A 17,956-nucleotide genomic window follows, 5' to 3' on the forward strand; every position below is an offset into this window, starting at 1 on the left:
AAAGGGGGTAAGACTCAGAAAGGAGAAGACTCAGAAAAGTCTAGCATAGAGAGAAGGCAGAGTCAGAAAGGGATCCTGGCCAGTGTGATCTGAAGGCCACCGGCACCACATTGATCTTGTGTGCTTCATGTAATGCAGAATCCTAAACACCAATCAGGGCCTACTGAATCTGATCCTATAGGGATGTAACAAGAGAATTTGCATTTCAAAACAAGTACTCTAAGTGATGCTTATGCATGCTAAAATTTGGGGACTACTGGTCTACTATACAGCATAGCAATATAGTATGGAGAGACGTAAAGAGAAGACCTGGTGTCTGATAATTAGTAGGGCTCTGCCAACTACAAATGAACTGTCAAAGGCTATGCAGACAAAATTAAGAATGCAATTAGGTCCTATGACACCTATGGCAATGAAATGTCATTGATTTTAAAAAGTAGGTCTGAAAGTGAATAAATCCTGTAACCACATATATAGTATGAGAAAGAAAAAAATATATATATATAGTATGAAAGTTTCTCTTGTTTAGTTTAATGTAATTTATTACTTGAAATAGCATTACAATGTTTTCAGGCAAAAATCAAGAAGCCAATGACATAAAGGAGGAGGAAAATTATAGATGGCTATAGATGCTGAAGCCAGAATGCAGAGGATGCATGGGGCAAGGGCCCAGATCAGAGATAGATACATTAGTCCTGAAAGCATTCTTTTCCAAAGTGGACAGGATGTCAGCAAGAGCTTGCTAGAGATGCCAGCAGGAATTCTCAACTTCGTTATTATCAATACTGGTTATAAATCCCCATTGAGGACCTGGCATGGCTGGCTGACTATACATAGATTGCGCCAAAATAATTATCATGGTGATAAGACTTCTAACATAGCCCTTATTTAAGATTCAGTCATCTTTAGTCCTTCATTTGGTTCAGGAAATATGGTCCCCTCACTGGCCCTGATCATAATTTAAGCAAACAGCAGATAAGCAAAGTATTTCAAGTCCCAGGGGGTCGACTTGGCCCAACTAAAGAGATGTCTTTTGAAAAAAAAAAAAAAAAAACACCTGTTAACAGTAATGTGGTTATTTTATTTATATGTCACACTGTAGATTAAACCCAGGGACTCAGGAATTCTAGGCAAATGCTCCACCACTCTGCCACATACGTCAGCCCTGTAATTTTGAGACAGAGTGCCGCTAAGTTGCCCCAGCTAGCCTAGAAATTGAGATCTTCCTGCTTTAGCCTCCGAAGTAACTGAAATTATAGGTATGTACTGCTGTGTCCAGCTGAGCAATGTGATTTTTAAAACTATGGGATGTGATCTATTTAAAGGCAGGGATCTGCAATAGAATTTTCTCAGAAATTGACCAATTATACTGTGAGTCATCAGGCACTACCCATCCCTATTGCACTGAGATATTAAATAAGTGATTCTTAAGCTAGGATTCAGAAACATGGGAGGGTGACCTAAACCGTATGGGCCAGTTACAATCTCTCTGTCTCCCCACTCCAGATGACTTCTGACATGCTTTCCTGGCTGCCGGCCACTGCTCTGAAGAAAATGCCCATAATCAAAGTATTTTGAAAATTGTGATTTCTATTGAGTTCCCTAAAATTGGCATCATCACTTCTAATATGGTATCAATAAATCAATGTTTCTCTCTCAAATGAAAATATAATCCTATCATGACATAATCCCTTCTTATGATTTTCCTCAAAGCACTGTCATGCAAATTTTTAATGCAATTTCATTATGGTCAGATGATGATGATGATATAATAATAATAATAATAATAATAATAATAATAATAATAACATTACTAATAATGATGTCTACATTTTATTAATATAATTGACAGTAATATTTATATGTGAATAATGTTTTTAGCCTGTAAAACCATTCTTAGGTGTACTACTGCTTTGGAAAAATGTGTATTTAAAAATTATGCTCAAGATGGGTGTGGTGGCACATGCTTATAATCTCAGCATTTGGAAGGCTGAGACAGGAGGATAGTAGTTTATGGCTAGCCTCAGCTACCTAGTAAGGACCTTTGAAACTCAGTGAGACCCTGTTTAAAAATAAAGAATAAAAAAATGGAGGTGTAGTTTGGAGGCAGAATGTCCCTGGGTTCTATCCTCATAACTGATATATATATATATATATGTTCATATCTGCTATCTATTCTGTTGATAAGGGATAAAAATGTACGACCATGTTTATCATAGTCACTCGATAAGAATTCTCTGGCTAGCTTTGTAAAGCACAAATTCTATCCAGTTCTCTTCAGCACTTCACAGCATTGGCCTTGAACGATCTTTCTAGGAACTTACAAATGATTTGCTCACGTTTCTCTCAAAAAAGACAAAAATCCCTTGGGTAGCAGTCAATGAATAAGAGTCTTAGAGAGACTCCTGGGTCCATAGCTCAGGGAGCACATTTTATGCTACCCCTCATGGCATGAACTGGAATTTAACACGACCCTGGCTAAAGTGCCCTAGGCTGAAAGTCGCTATCAGTGGTCACAAAGGGACGGGACTCAAGAATGGTGTACAGCATGAGATGTCTGTCCTGAATTTATCCTTGTAAAAATGTTCTCCCATCAGCCTCGCCCAGGAGACCAGCTTCCTGTCTTCAGATATTGTGGGATCTGAATGTTGACCTTGCTTTGGAATGGGCTCTTCCTGCAACCTCATAACATGAGTAGGACTTACTAGAGCTGGGGTGCTAGTTTCCTTCCTACCTTCTTTTATCATCATGGTTTTATTTATTTATTTATTTATTTATTTATTTATTTATTTTGGTGGTACTAAGGGTAGAACCCAGAGGCTTTCTACCTCCGGGCTATCCTCCCAGACCTATTTTATATTTTATTTGGAAACAGGGTCTCACTAAGTTGCTGAGAGCCTCACTAAGTAGCTGAGGCTGGCTTCAAACCCGCGTGATCCTCCTGTCTCAGCCTCCCAAGCGCGGGGATTACAAGCGTGCGCCACCATTCCCGGCTCATCATGGTATTATTTATGCACAGGCTAAAACCATCAACTTCCCATTTGGGTTGTCTCTCCCCCCCTGCCAGGCTATGTTTAGTGTTTTGCATAAAGTTGGACATTCTTTAGATGCTTTTTAACCATTAATTAGTATTCTAAGTAAAATATTTTTGTTTAGTTCACATTTTAATATTTTACAAAATATTTGATATTAAATATGTACTTGTCTCTGCTAGACCCAACACTTAGATCTATTTGCTGACTACTAAAATTCATGCATTTTCTTGGTTCCAAACTCACAAATCCGATCGACAGATCCAAAGCACAAACGGATATGAGTAAACACTATTTTATTGGACTATCTATAGTGGTGAAATAAATGGCAGGCTCCTTAATCTTGTACAATACTGAGTGAGTTCCAAGTCAGAGTGGTTGGTTACGATATGTCAAGGGCATCGTGACATGGAAATGCCTGTTCATACATCCATTAGGAACAAGTTCCTCTTTCGAACTAAGATGTAAATTTAGTAAAGTCAGCGAGGGCGAACATTTAAGTGGATCTCCTTTATCGTTATTTGAAAGGTATATTTTACTACAAACAGCAAAATACATCGTGGGTGTGTTGGGGAGGCAGGCAGAAGCAGGGAAGTGGGTGGTAAAGCACCTGTATTTTTGCCATGGCCTATTAAACTTGATATTTGAAGGGCAGGGGGCATTCTTTTATAGGAGAAATAGCTCATATTTTTTATTATGTCTTTAAAGGAAACCCTTGAGTAAAACATCACAATATATTTACTTTCCTATCAGTGTAAGAAGTTTGAGCCGCATTCCTCTTGGGATTATAATTTGAAGTAGATGTTTGTGTACGTCACACGTCGGGTGAGTTCAGCAAGCCTGATCAGTGTGGAAGCCCCTGCAGACTGTGCTTCTGCTGCCACAGTCCAATGTGTCCCTCAGGCGCTTGGCCTTTCTTGAAAGGGAGTCTACTATTAAATCCAGTTGTTCCGCAAATTAACATTGTCATAAGAACATACTTTCACACACACACACATATGTGTACTTAAGCAGACATGCTGACGTAGCTAATATATGTGTATATTTATCTAGCATTACTTTCTTTCAAAGTAATTTAGTATGTCAATAACCAAAACAAAGCAAAAATCCAAATTCTAAAATAATAAAACTAAAAAAAGCTGTTAGTAAATCCTATTCCTCTATAGAGATTTATTTGAAGGATGATATGATAAAAGAAAAGTTAAAATAAGAATCTCTATCATATTGTTCTTCCAATATGAAAAAAATTGTGAACTAAATATTTGCATATGCACTAATTATTACTTTAGATACAAATTTACATATTTTATCCATGTACTTTATAAGATTTATATTAGGGAGTAGCCAACCCTGACTGCCAAACCCATATGAAAGCAAGTTGCTCTTACACATAAAATCCTCCAGGCCCCCGAAATATGATCTTTATTTATAAAAGAGAAAGCTTTCGGTTACAAAGCTGTGAACTGAATAAGGCTGAATTTCAGTTTCATCAGATACCCATCCTTTAAATAGCAGACGATAGGCTCACTGGGTCTTTTTCCAAATCTCCTTCCTGTCTCAGCTTCTCAAGTGTAGCCATATTCCCCGCATGACACCTAGAGTCCAGGGACAACTGGAATGCCAAGTCCTAATCAAACCCATTAACCTTTTATCCAGCTGCAACCCAACAAGTAAACAGTCCATGACCCAAGGTCTCCAAACACCAATCCCCTCCACTTAACGTTGGCAAAAGCAACTCTGGATTCCAGCTTCCGGCATCTATCCTGCAACCCCCACGTAACACGAAAGCTATGTACAAGGGAACAAGAAACTTAAGGAGGTGCCTGCCTGGTGACATCGCAGTTACAGTCTGGGAGGTCCACGTCCACACAGCCGTCCTCTGCCATGCTTGGGGCACGCAAGTCCTCCACCACCACCATCAACTTCCACTCACAAGAGTCAGCCTCTGCAGAGCAACAGGCTAAATCCTGCGTGGGGACGGAAGTTTCTCGTTCTCTGTGTACACAAGTCTGAGAGCCCTCACGCTAGACAAATGGTGGTAGTCTCTGCCTGATAACTTGACACTCAGCAATGACAAGTGGTCATGTTTCTAAATAAAGCCTACATTCACTAACATGTGCCAGGCTTGATCTCCTGGAATGTAGGCCACGAGAGTAAGAAGGGGAAGCAGCTCAGTGTAATCTGCAAGAAGGAGGAGGCTACAGGTCTAAAGGAAGGATACCAGAAATAATACCAGCTGCAGACGCGCTGCCGAGCTGGGAGTGAGGACGCTCAACCTTCTTGCGGGCACTTTGTCATGTTGGGAGGCCTATTTGAAAAAGATAAATCACTCATGGAAAAGCAAACCAACCAGCAAAATCTCCACAAGTTTAGCAAGATGAACATGCAAAATGGAGTGCCTTCACTTTTTCTTCAGTTTGATCTGTAAGCTCAGTGGTATAAGTAGGAGCCTTAGGGGTCATTTGGGAAATTGGGAGGGGAAAAACATTCTGCGGCAAAGTGCTTGCTCTTTACCTCTAGATAGACTATTTGAGAATAAAAACTAATGGAGAAATTGTTTCAGTTCATATATTCAGGGCCTTTGAATAGGTTTATACTTTTTTATATTTAGATGTTTCTATTTATATATTTAGGATTTATTTATTTATTTATTTATTTATTTTTTGGTGGTACTGAGGTTCCCGGAAACCCTTCTAACTCTGAGTTACACTCCCAGACCTATTTTTATACTTTTTTTAAAATTTGGAAACAGGGTCTCTTAAGCCAGTGCGGCTGGCTCCGAACCTGCGTGATCCTCCTGTCTCTGCCTCCCAAGCGCAAGGATTATAAGCGTGCACCACCACGCCTGGCTTTTAGGATCATTTTTAAACAAACCTTTGTCCATTTTTTAAAAAGATAATGTAAAATAAGATGTTCATTTTAAGCTAATTTAAAAAAATTCATTTGCTTGTTGGGATTTCAGGTAACTTTCTTCTTTTTATGAATTTCAAGAATATTCAAATGGCATCTAAGAAACTTAGCATCTAAGAAATATCAAAATTACCAAAAGGCAGATACCAGGATGTGTTCTGCTTTAATGAATCAGCATGGAAAAACAGCTGGAGGAGGGGACAGTGGTGAACGGGACTGAGTCATAGGCCCCAGCATTTCAGCAGGCAGCTGGTAGGCGAAGACAGGTGTGGGAGATGGTCAGACATCTGTGTGCCAGGCCGCAGAATATGCAAAGCAAATGGGATGGCCAGGTGGCTTTCTGGAGAAGCCAAAAGGGAGACTGTAACTTCCATGTGGTACTGAAGTCCTGGACAAATTAACAAATTAATGAACAACATGGCATCTGGTTTCATTTTGAAGGAGGCAATTAAAAATGAAATATATATATATATATATTATATATACACGCACACATATATGTATATATGTGTGTTATATATACATATGTATATATGTGTAAATATAATTTATATATTACATATTATATCTTTGTATACATATATTACATATTATATCTTTGTGTATGTATATCTCATACACAAAAAAATACAAAAAATCTCCCACAAGAATTATATCTGTATATGTTGAGAATATAAACAAATGAAACCGTACATGGGCATATTAGAAGTGCAGTAGAAAACATGTCCACCTTACAAATATACGACTGATCCAAGTTTATTCATGAGCCTCTTCACAAAGTAAACTAAAGAATATCTAGAAAATTCTCACCTAAAAAGCCACACAAAATATTATTTGAAAAAAAGCATGGCTTTGAAGAGAAAGCCCTGCGCTCCTATGTAGTGCTGGTTAACAGCCGGGCACACACTAAACCAGCTATTTATAACTACGTTATATTAAACTTAACATAAAATATCTTTGACACGGTACATCACTATACTATGAGCCACTGAAAATTATAAGAGAAGTTTAGCAAGTCTGACAGAATTGCATGGACATGTGAAGTCAATCCATGAGCCAGAAGCCAACAACAAAATCCTGGGGGAGTGTTTACCAACTGGGTGTCTCCCTAAGAAACGGTATTTATAGCACAAGAGTCTTTGATTTCTATTTCTGAAATAAGATTGTCGTTACCGTTTTCATGACCGAGATCAAGGCTAATTCTAGCAGTGGAATGCTAACCCTTCAGATGTTTATACTGTTGAAGGGCCTCAGCTGAGATACACGTTTCCCTGTCTGCACTGGAGCGCTGAGCACGCGATCTTACTCCAGTTCTTTGCATACCTGCTCTCTCACCACGAGCTCCTTATGGAAAGAGACCTCTATCATTGCACCCTCAGAGTCTCCCTGTCACGTTATAATGACAAAGGATTGGGAAGTCAGTGCGTCAGAATGATAAACAGGAGCTGGCCTGCACTGAACTGCATTCCCTCTAACCAGGAAATGGAAGTCACAGACTCTCGCAGGAAGCAGAGCATCTTGCTCCCCTGCCCGGCCTTGGATTCACTGCCGGCTGGACCAGGCCATACTGTGTGCCGAGGGGGGTCTCAGCCTCCGCCTCTGGACCTGCAAAATGGAAAGAGTAACAGTGCCCGCCGCAAAGGGTGCTGGGAGCAACACTCGAGAGGACCTACAAGAAGCTCGCAGCACGAGCCTGGGCACAAACCATGTGCTCACTGAATGCTTGCTAGTAGAGTGCTCTGGTTAAAAATTGTTAATATTTTAAAATATTGCTAATATTTTAAAAATGGGTAAATGCTCTTTGCACTTTTGTTTACTTATCACAAAAATCACTTATGTTCTCAATTTCTTAAGTTAGACTCTCTTTGATGATTTTCTTACAGAAAGACTTTTCTTACAATATATATATATATAAGCACTCAATGCTTTCATCATCAGCTCACAGAACTGTGGTTTCCTATGCACAAAGGGCGCTACTTCATGCAGACTTTTATGCAGCTCTGCTAAGGAAAGGGCTAACCCTGCATGGCTGACGGTCAGAAGCACCTGTGGCACCTCAACCCCTCTAACTATCATGAAGAACATCTTACTCCAGAAGGCAAGAACTCACTCACTGGGATGTTTCCTGAGCCCATATTATATCCAGGCACTATATTCTGTGTGTGTGTATGTTTGTGTATGTATGTGCACGTGTGTGTGCACGCATTTGTGAAGCGAGGCATCTAACCCAGGCCTGTGTAAATGCCAGGCATGGGTAGGCATGCTCCCCCTGAGCTGTATCTCTAGTCCCTGGCACAATTCTTGGTGCTTGGGATCTACAGTCTGTAAAATGGATAAACCTGCTTTACCTCATGAAAACTACCTTCCCAACTAATGCAAAGTTCCCTAAAATAAAGCATGTACTTAGTCATTACCTTTCTTGTTTGTTGTTGTTGTTGTTGTTGGTGGTGGTGGTGTGTGTGTGTGTGTGTGTGTGTGTGTGTGTGTGTGTGTGTTTTACTGGAGGTTGAACCCAGAGGCATTCTACCTCTGAACTATACCACTAACCTTATTTTATTTTTCACTTTGAAACAATCTCACTAAGTTGCAGAGGGGCTTTGAACCTATGCTCCTCCTGGCCCAGCCTGCCAAGTACTAGGATTACAGGCGGTTGCAACCATGCCTGGCTCCTTTACTCTTCTAAAAGCAGCAGATAACATAGTGAGTTGTTCAACTATTTCAGAATGTATATTGCTGGTGAAGACCCTCATGTGTTTTTTACTTTGAATGCTATTTCTTCTTCCTCAATAAAAAACTGAATATAACCCATCTTTCAGAGATGAGACAGGTGCTTATAGTTATCTTTAAAGCTAAGCACAAAATTATAATAATAAGTAGCTTTAGTTTTGTGACTAAGCAGAATGGCAATGATGAGAATAATGAGATTTATCACACAGTCTACTAGTTGAAAATATAATAGAAATAACCTTTATTGGCAGGGGGGCTACTGCAAACAAAATCACCCTTCATAAGTACTGGTAAGCAACTTCTTTTTCTTCCCCATGCTGGCTGAAATAAAGTCCTGAAATAAAGAACTTGTATGTGTGTGTGTGTAGGGGGGGCAGATGCAGTTTGAATGATACTCTCCTAGGCTATGTGCAAAGAACACTCAATTTATAAAATAAAGATAATTTTAAATTAGTGAAAGTGCCATGTATGAGAACAGCATGACTGTCAAGATGGTGGGATGGCATGGGAGGAGAGGAATTTATTAGATTAGCTTTAGCTGATGAAAGATGGGGGCAGAAAGGCTTTGGGGTTCTGCACACATGCGTTCTGTTGATGCAGATCCTTTTTACCTGGCTGCCATGAGATCCAGGAGATGCTGCCACCGGTCATTGACCTTCCCCAGCTTGTATTCAATCTCGGACGCTTTGCTTTCGTGGCTGGCTTTAGCAAGCCGTTCCCCCATTTGCTGGAGCTGTATTTTGTTCTCTTGGGCAATAGCAATTTCTTCTTGATAATCCTGCATAATAAATAGCAATCACAGAGGTCAGCAAGCAGATTCTTAATGCATTCATCCAGCTCTTCTAGAAACATGATAATTACAGTTTTCTGCTGCTTAGAAATAGTTTGGGCATGAAGAACACCATGTGAACATCAGCTTGTGTGCACAAGAATTAGTGCTACCTATTAGTTTCAGTGTGGTGTATTTAGTCAGGATTAAGTTTTATACAGATTTTTTTTTTTTAAGACAATGAGGAGGTGCTGCCTGGATACTTAAAACAGGCATTAAAAAACAGTAAAAGTACATACGTAAATACAAAAAGACAAGACTTGGAGGATTTAGCCCTGGGAAATTATACCTTATTGGCCTAATCACTAAACTGATATTATATGTAGAATCAATCCTCACACAAAGAGGATTGTTATTTGCACAGAATATTTTAAGAGTGCCTTCCTTTTCAAGAGACATCCTCTAAGCACTGTGAATAATTTGCAATATATAAACCAGTAAAAAATTATTAGCTCTTTAGAATAATTCATTTTAGTGAGTCCATGAGTCTGAACCTTCCTAATTCACCAAGTTTTTATGTTAGCTTCTTTTAAAGATTATTTTGGTTAAAGAAAACAGGCTCTCTTTGGTGTACTTTCAAGAAAAGCATTAAGTGGTGAACTTTAAGAGACAAATGAAAATCCTTCCCACCCCTAGGGGCCTCTTACTCCCTTGCCACAGTGAGAGTGTTCAAATAACACAACTGAAATACAAATACATACACACAATTATATATATATATGTGTGTATATACGTGTGTGCATATACATCTTATGTTTCTTCGTCAATGTTTTTGGTAAAGATTGATTCTACATATGACATCAAGTTAGCAATTGGAGCAATGAGGTATGATTTCCCAGTGTTAAGTCCTCCAAGTCTAATCTAATCTAATCTTTAGGATTGATTTTTTTCATTTCCAATTGATGCTTCTGTTCTATAGTAAGTATTTTCACAGCAAAATCATAAACAAATAAGCATCTAACAAAAGCATGGGTATTTTAACCTTCACTTACTTAAAGCTGGTATCATAACATGGCTACACAAGTCATTTCCTTAAGTAAATGTGGCCTCCAAGGAATGAAGGGCCAGGAAAATTTTATTTTATCCCAGTGCCCAGCACCTCGCCTGCCTGCTACCTTTTATTTCCACACGATGGAATTCAAAGATTAAAATGTTAAATGCATTTATTGATAGTTTTAATATTTAATCACAACATTGAGATGATTTTGAGAAATGTTTATTAAGGGAATTACTGTAAATCTTAAAAATTATTTATAGTAAAACAATCATCTTTGATTGTCTTTTAAACTGTTTCAGTCCTAATAAAATCTGTTACCTTCTGCTTCAATCTATTTATCACTTGGCTTTTTCTATGTTGTCAAAATCACTGAAGTTTTTCTTAGTAATTCTTTTCTTTTACAAAAGAGACTATAAAGAGGCAAGCTCATAAAGACTTAAGAAAACTTATGACTTGCTTTATATACAAAACTAGTACCTAGTATAGTTGATATTTTTTTTTTGTCTTGTTTTGGTCTTGGTACTGGGGATTGAACCCGGGGCATTCTACCTTTATAAATTTTATTTTGAGACAGGATCTCACTAAATTGCTAAGAGTCTTTCTGAATGGCCCAGGTTGTCCTTGAACCCGCCATCTTCCTGTCTTAGCATTCCAAGTACTAGGATGACAGATGGGTACCACTATACCTGGCTAGTTAACATTTTAATGATATTACTAATATTGTGCCTCATAATTTAGCAAACTTATCTACATGAAAAACTAACATTTTTCTAATTTGGGGGAGAAAGGTGGGAAGGTGAAAGGGATAATTCGATGGAGACAGTTCATATAATCCTATGTTCATATATGAAGTCAGCAGTACCAATTTTAATATTACGTATGGGGAAGAGGAAGAAGGGACCCAGAGGGATACACAGTAAGTGCCAGGTGCATATATGTTTCTGTCACTCTGAACCTCATTATGATGCATAATTATAATGCACCAATAAAAAATTAAAAAGAAATTGTATTGCTCTAACATAATTGTTTCTATTAAATTCTAAATTTATTAAATAAATATAGTTGTATTTTGTTCAAAAGATTTTCAACACTCAAAATATGCAATCTAAACTTAATAATGAAAATCAATGAGAATATATACATGCTTACCTGAAATTTATTCTTTAGAAAATTTTACTGTAACTTTACATTAGTTATGTCTAGTATAGAATTCTCTGACACTCAGCAATGAGCAAAGTGCCACTACTAGCAGATGCTAAAACAAAAACTTCACCATCTCAGCCCACAGAGTAAAGGTCTGCGGCATCACAAAACAGATGCCTGCCGGGCGTGGTGGCGCACGCTTGTAATCCCCGCGCTTGGGAGGCAGAGACAGGAGGATCGCTCAGGTTCGAAGCCAGCAGCTCTGGCTTAAGAGACCCTGTTTCCAAAAATAAAAAGTAGGTCTGGGAGTATAGCCCGGAGGTAGAATGGCTTCCAGGAACCCCAGTACCACAAAAAAACAAAACAAAACAAAACAAAAAACAGATGCCTACTTGAAATTTTCAATGCTATGTCAAAACCTCCAGAGTTATTCATATTGCATATTGTTTGTGGAGGCTTTTGAAATCTTTGTGCATGCATGGAGAAAGATATTTTATCATAATATCCATTTATATTTCTTTTCAGAATGAATGAAACAGTAATGGGTTCATAATAAATACTGACTGAGTGCTTATAAGAAGGGAGGCAGTGCTCTGGGTACAGGGGGAATGGATAGTGATGAATTAGACAGTCTATGCTCCAGTGAGGCTTACAGCCCCTGGGGCTTCCATTCTAGACAGACAATGAGCAAGTAAATATGAAAAATACATCACTCACCAGATGGTGACATGCGCTAATGAGCAACATAAGAGAGTACTAAGATATTTGTTTAAACACAATTTGGAAACAATAGTGAAATCAGAAAAAAGCATATTAGATGAGCAAATAAAGCGACCTAACTGCGGGGGATGGGGGGGAAGAGGAAAATTTCCTAATGTACATGATGTGCATTCACACACATATGAAAGTCAATCACTAAGCCAAACATGGGAAGGAGGGAGGGGGAGGGAATGGGGTGGGAATTGGAGAAGGGCTGAATGAATGACGTGTGCATGTGTGCCTCCACCATCTTGCACTCCATTAAGATATGTGACTACAATGCACCGATACAAATTAAAAAAAATATTAAAATGCTAGACAATTTGATCAGCTCTACACAGACATGAAGGAGATTGTGGATCTAAATGAATAACTAAAATTATTTCATAATACATATATATCTTGAAAATAACAGGAAGCCAAAATTTCCAAGAAAGTTGTTATTCCTGTTGTTGGTTTTATGGACCACTTATGATAGGAAAATTTTCAGTTTAATTTACCCTAAGGATTTTTTTTTAGTTCCTCTTGAGTGACTTTGATCTCTTTAAAAACCAAAAGAGAAAAACAAGAGAAAACACACATTAAAATGCACATTAAGCCAGGCATGGTGGCACACGTTTGTAACCCCTGCTCTTGGGAGGCGGAGACAGGAGGATCGCGCTGGTTCGGAGCCAGCCTTGCTGGCTTAAGAGAACCTGTTTCCAAATAAAAAAATATAAAATAGGTCTGGGAGTGTAGCCCAGAGGTAGAAGGGTTTCCAGGAACCCCAGTACCACTAAATAAATAAATAAATAAATAAATAAATAAATAAATAAAATAAATTTAAAAAAGCACATTAAGTGATTTCTGTGGAAAGGAGAGCAGATAATCTGTGTCAGTGCAAAGTGGAAGTGGTCTACAGATTTTGTATGTAACAGGCCTTTCCTCACTAGTTTTCCTTTCCCCCACTATTTTATGTTAAAAATAAGATGTTTGAAATAAAATGCTCCTTTGACAGAGAAGTAATCATGAGGAAGACCATCTTCTGCACCTGCTAAAGATACCTAGGGATGGGGAAGGGGAGAGACGCGAGCGGCCAGCATCCCGTACCTTCTTAAGCTTCTCTATCATTTCTTCAATGAGAATGTCTCCGTTCTGAGAAATTTTGCTTTCCATCTGAGTCAGCCATTCGCAGAGCTCCTTGTTCTTCTCGCTGAACACTGCCCATTCGTTCAGTCTTTCACTTACTTGCTGCCGCCGTAAGGAGACCTGGAAAGTTAACAGTGGGAGAATATGCGAGAGGAGGATGAGAGAGGTCCACACACCTGGGGCAAATAGCAGTAAACTGCTGAACAAACCCATACGGGCCATGGCTGGCGCCACTACTGCCCTTTAGATCACCGCTGCCATCAATTGCACAGGGGAGACACTGAACCTCGAGTTCTTTTCTGAAGATTCGTGGGTGCAGCAATTTCTTAAAGGTTCTGAATAATTTAATTCCACAAAATGACTGTTTCAGCTCAGATCTACTACAGGATCGGTGAATACACCAAAGAGAAGAAACTGAAGGCAGAAAGAAAGAAGGGAGGCAAGAAGAAAGGAAAGCAGATAAAAACAGAGGAGGCAGGGGAAAGGAAGAGAAAGAAGGGAGAATGAATTAAGCCTCAGGAGTGAATTACACTGAGGCGTGAAAGAAAACCAGCGGGGAATGGAAGATTGAGATCCCTCTAGTTTAGCTTTATCCTGGCAATTCTGGGGCAAGTTCCTTTGGCTCTTGATTCTTTTCATTACTGACTTATTTTGATTTTCTTCCTCTTTAGTATAACATCTTTATTGGGATGTAATTCACATACCATACAATTTATCTCCTTTTTTTTTTTTGTGGGTCCGGGGATGGAACCCGGGGCATAAGATCTTTATTGGGGTGTAATTCACATACCATACAATTTATCTTCTTTTTTTGTGAATCTGGGGATGGAACCCGGGGCATTCGACCTCCAAGCTACAACCCCTGCCCTATTTTTTATTCTTTATTTTGAAACAGGTCTCACTGAGTTGCGGAGGTCCTCACTAAGCAGCTGATCCTCAGGTCTCAGCCTCCCGAATGCTGGGATTACAAGCGTGCACCACCACGCCTGGCTACAATTAATCTTCTTAGAGTATACACTTGCGTGGTTTTTAGACTATTGACAAAGTTGTACAACCATCATTATAATCAGTGTTAAGACATTCCTACCCACTCCTCTTCCCCTCAAAACAAAACAAAACAACTCCTATAGCTATCAGAAGTCACTCTCTTTTTTCTTCCTCCTCTACCTCCCAGCACTAATCTACTTCTTATTTCTATAGGTTTTCCTATTCTGAACATTCCAGATAAATGGACTCATGCACACCTTTGTCAATATACTAAAAGACGTGACCTTTGTGACTGGCTTCCTTCACTTCGTGTATTTTAAAGGTTTATCAGTGTTGTAGCATGCTGTCCATGGTCCATTCCGCTTTATTGCTGAATATATTTCATTGTATGGATAAACTACATCGTATTTGCCCATTCATCTGCTCACGGGCATTCGGGTTGATTTCACTTTCTGTCTACTGTTCATGTTGCGGTTTTGAGCATTCATGCCCAAGTGTTTGTGAAGACACGTTTCCATTTCTCTTCAGTATAAACCTAAGCGTATGACTTCTGGGTCATAGAGTAGCACTAAAAATTGTTTTCCAAGTTGGCTATACTGTGATTTTTAGGGCAGTGAAACTACTCTGTACAATACTATAATGATGATACCCATCACTCTACACTCTCCAAGCCTATAGGATATACAACACTAACAGTAAATGCTAATATAAACTATGGACTTTGGAGGACTATGACTAAGATGTGTCACTGTAGGATCCTTAGTTATAACAATTGAATCATACATAAAAGTATCATTGACAGCTGTAGTAGCATGTACAGGAAGGGTGGAAGGAAATAACAGGTGGGGTGTGGAAAGAGACATGTCAAGGGGTACCATGTACATGCATGAATATATCCCTTTGAATCTCACTACAATGCATAATTGTACTGCGCTAATAAAACTGTAAAAAGGCCTGGAAACTTTAAAATAACCAAAAAATAAAAACAAAGTGACGATACCATTTTATATCCTGCAAGCAGCAGGGGTTCAACTTTTCTACATCCTCATCAACATTGTTATTATCTGTCCTTTTGATTACTGCCAGCTAGCGGGTGTGAAGAGCTAGCTCACCGAGGTTTTGATTTGCACTTCCCTGAGGGCTAATGATGCTGAGAGCCTTTTTCCTATGTTTCCCGGCGTTTGTGTGTCTTTGGAGAACTATCTAGTCAATTCCTTTGCCCATTTTTTAATTGAGCTGTCTGTTTATTATTGATTGTGTCAAGAGTTCCTTCAACATTAGAGATACAATGAGCTTGTTTGCTTATCTCTAAGTCTAGAATCCTTTCTGTAATTTAAAATTTCTCTGACTTTAGAAGCTCTTGCTTTTGTGGCACTAGTTGAGTTCCTGAGGGATGTCTCTAGTTGAGCTGAACTGCACTTAGCAAAACAAAATATGATTTGAGTGGTTAAGAAGAAGGCTTGAAGATGGTTTTCCACACAGACCTGTTGATAACACCAGCCATTCCATTATTGATTCCACTGAAATAAATTCATATATATTTTCTTTTTCCTTTCAACATTTCATTATAAAACATTTTAAAGAAATAAAATTATAAGAGTTGTGTGATAAACACCCATGATATGTGCCCTAGATCTATAGTTGCTAACATTTTGCTTTGATATGTTATCTAAGAATCCATTTACTTTTTATGCACTTTAAATGATTATCTTTTTTTAAGATAAAAATTAAAATGTTTGAAGGCACTATATACTTCCTGTGTGTCGATTCTTCTTAGGATAGGCTCTGCTGGTGATGAGGCAGATGCTATTTAAGGTCCAGTACAACCCCAAATGTCTGTGATTCTATGTCTAAGGAATGACTTGGGAACTATGCCATGAGCTCAGAACATCCTTCCCAGGGCCAGCCCTCGGCATGTGAGGGATGTAGGGGGAGTGCATGCCAAAATCCACCAGAGTATTTGAAATTTCACCATTAGAAGTTTACTCTTTTGAGTTAATAATGATCTTTTAAAATAATATTTTCTCTGGGTTGGGTGTCAACCCAATCAATATCCAGTAAGTATTTCCCACTAATGCTATAGTGTGGTTTGCCATTTAGTTTGCTTTAAGGCAGAATAATACAGACCAGCCAAGGGTCAGGGAGCTCACCTGGGGTGGGGACTGATAGACTAGAAAGAGCTAAGGAATCATAGGTTAAGACATTTTGTAGACAAATGTTAACTACTCCAAGTACCCAGGGCAGTGCTGAAGGAAGAGCTTGCTTGTTTAGCATCCCTTTCTCTCTAACTCTGAATGCAGCAGGATTCTGATTTGCTGGAACACCAGGAGTATGAATTTTCCACTAGACAGAACTTTTTCCTTTCATTCATATAGTACCAGAGTACAGCTGGAGTTAACCTTCTGATTCAATTGTTGTAAGATGAGTCTGCATTTTCATAATTGGTAAACTATTCTCTGAGGAAAGATGGGAACCTGCTGTCCTTCAGACTTAGGTCAAATTGGTCCTGCTCTGAGTAATGCCCCCAAAGTATGGCCACAACCCAAGAATGAATGCTGGGGCCATCATCCTCAACACCTGCAGAGAGGATGACCACCTAACAAAAAATACTGTCTAACTGGGAGACGTAGGCATTATTATCCCTATTCCAGAGACAAGGAAAGTGCCGGTTGCAATTTAAGACATCTGCTTATAGTCAGCAAAACACAGGACCGGCAAATCTTGAGTCTTTGGTACGTGTTGCAATATAACATTGTCATCAAATATCAGAGGCAGCTGAGAGTCAAAAACAGTCTCCATCACTCATTGATGGCAGGACGGAGCAGAGGTACTCATCTTCTCTAAGCCTTACTCTTTTTGCTTACAAATCAGTCTTACAATTTCCCCCCAGTTCATTACCTATATGTTTATCGTTCACAGTAAACATAGGTTTTCTATGTGCCAAGTGTTGTCCTACACACCAAGAGAGATTAAGTGGATGGCATGACATATATAAAATAATAATTTGAGAAAGAGACTGGCACATAGGAGACACTCAACGGAGTTGGCCATTGCTATACTGCTGCTACTGTATTGTTAGTCGCTGACTCTGCAAGACCCCAAGGAATTACTTGAGTTTTTATTTATTTTTCTGAATTGATATTCACGCATTTACTATCTCGAGGCAGTTTGCATATGCACCTCCTCGAGTTTATCACACACCATGAAAGTCTTGCTTCCATTTGCTTACCACGGAGCTCTAACTTAAAGAAAAACAGGTAGACCAGATGCCCTGGCTGCAAACTGAGGCCAAAAGTCTTTCAATGAGTATACATTCATAAGCAACTTTTTGTTTATTGTCTATACATACTATCAGGCTGTATATAAGTGAGGATTACCGTCTCTTTCTTTGGATTCAATCAAACCCCACAAATTTTGTACCAGCTCAGCGCATATTTACATTTT

The 17,956-nt window shown here is 38.9% G+C and overlaps 1 protein-coding gene across 6 annotated transcripts in view; it reads right to left on the reverse strand.

The window, feature by feature from the left end:
- SYNE1 (spectrin repeat containing nuclear envelope protein 1) overlaps window positions 1–17,956 on the reverse strand; it is a gene marked incomplete at both ends in the record, with an annotated part of 486,197 nt that overhangs the window by 41,664 nt on the left and 426,577 nt on the right. For 3 of the 6 annotated variants that reach the window (XM_080699888.1, XM_080699887.1, XM_080699889.1), the window contains 2 exons: window positions 9,281–9,447; window positions 13,487–13,645. In XM_080699888.1, coding sequence (XP_080556014.1) covers window positions 9,281–9,447; window positions 13,487–13,645 — 326 coding nt within the window. Of the gene's footprint in view, window positions 1–4,859; window positions 4,952–9,280; window positions 9,448–13,486; window positions 13,646–17,956 lie in introns of those variants that run through there. The other 3 variants (XM_080699891.1, XM_080699890.1, XM_080699892.1) reach the window with 2 other exon arrangements.

Source organism: Muscardinus avellanarius (genome assembly GCF_963383645.1).
Source record: "Muscardinus avellanarius genome assembly, chromosome: 8".
Lineage (NCBI taxonomy): Eukaryota > Metazoa > Chordata > Mammalia > Rodentia > Gliridae > Muscardinus > Muscardinus avellanarius.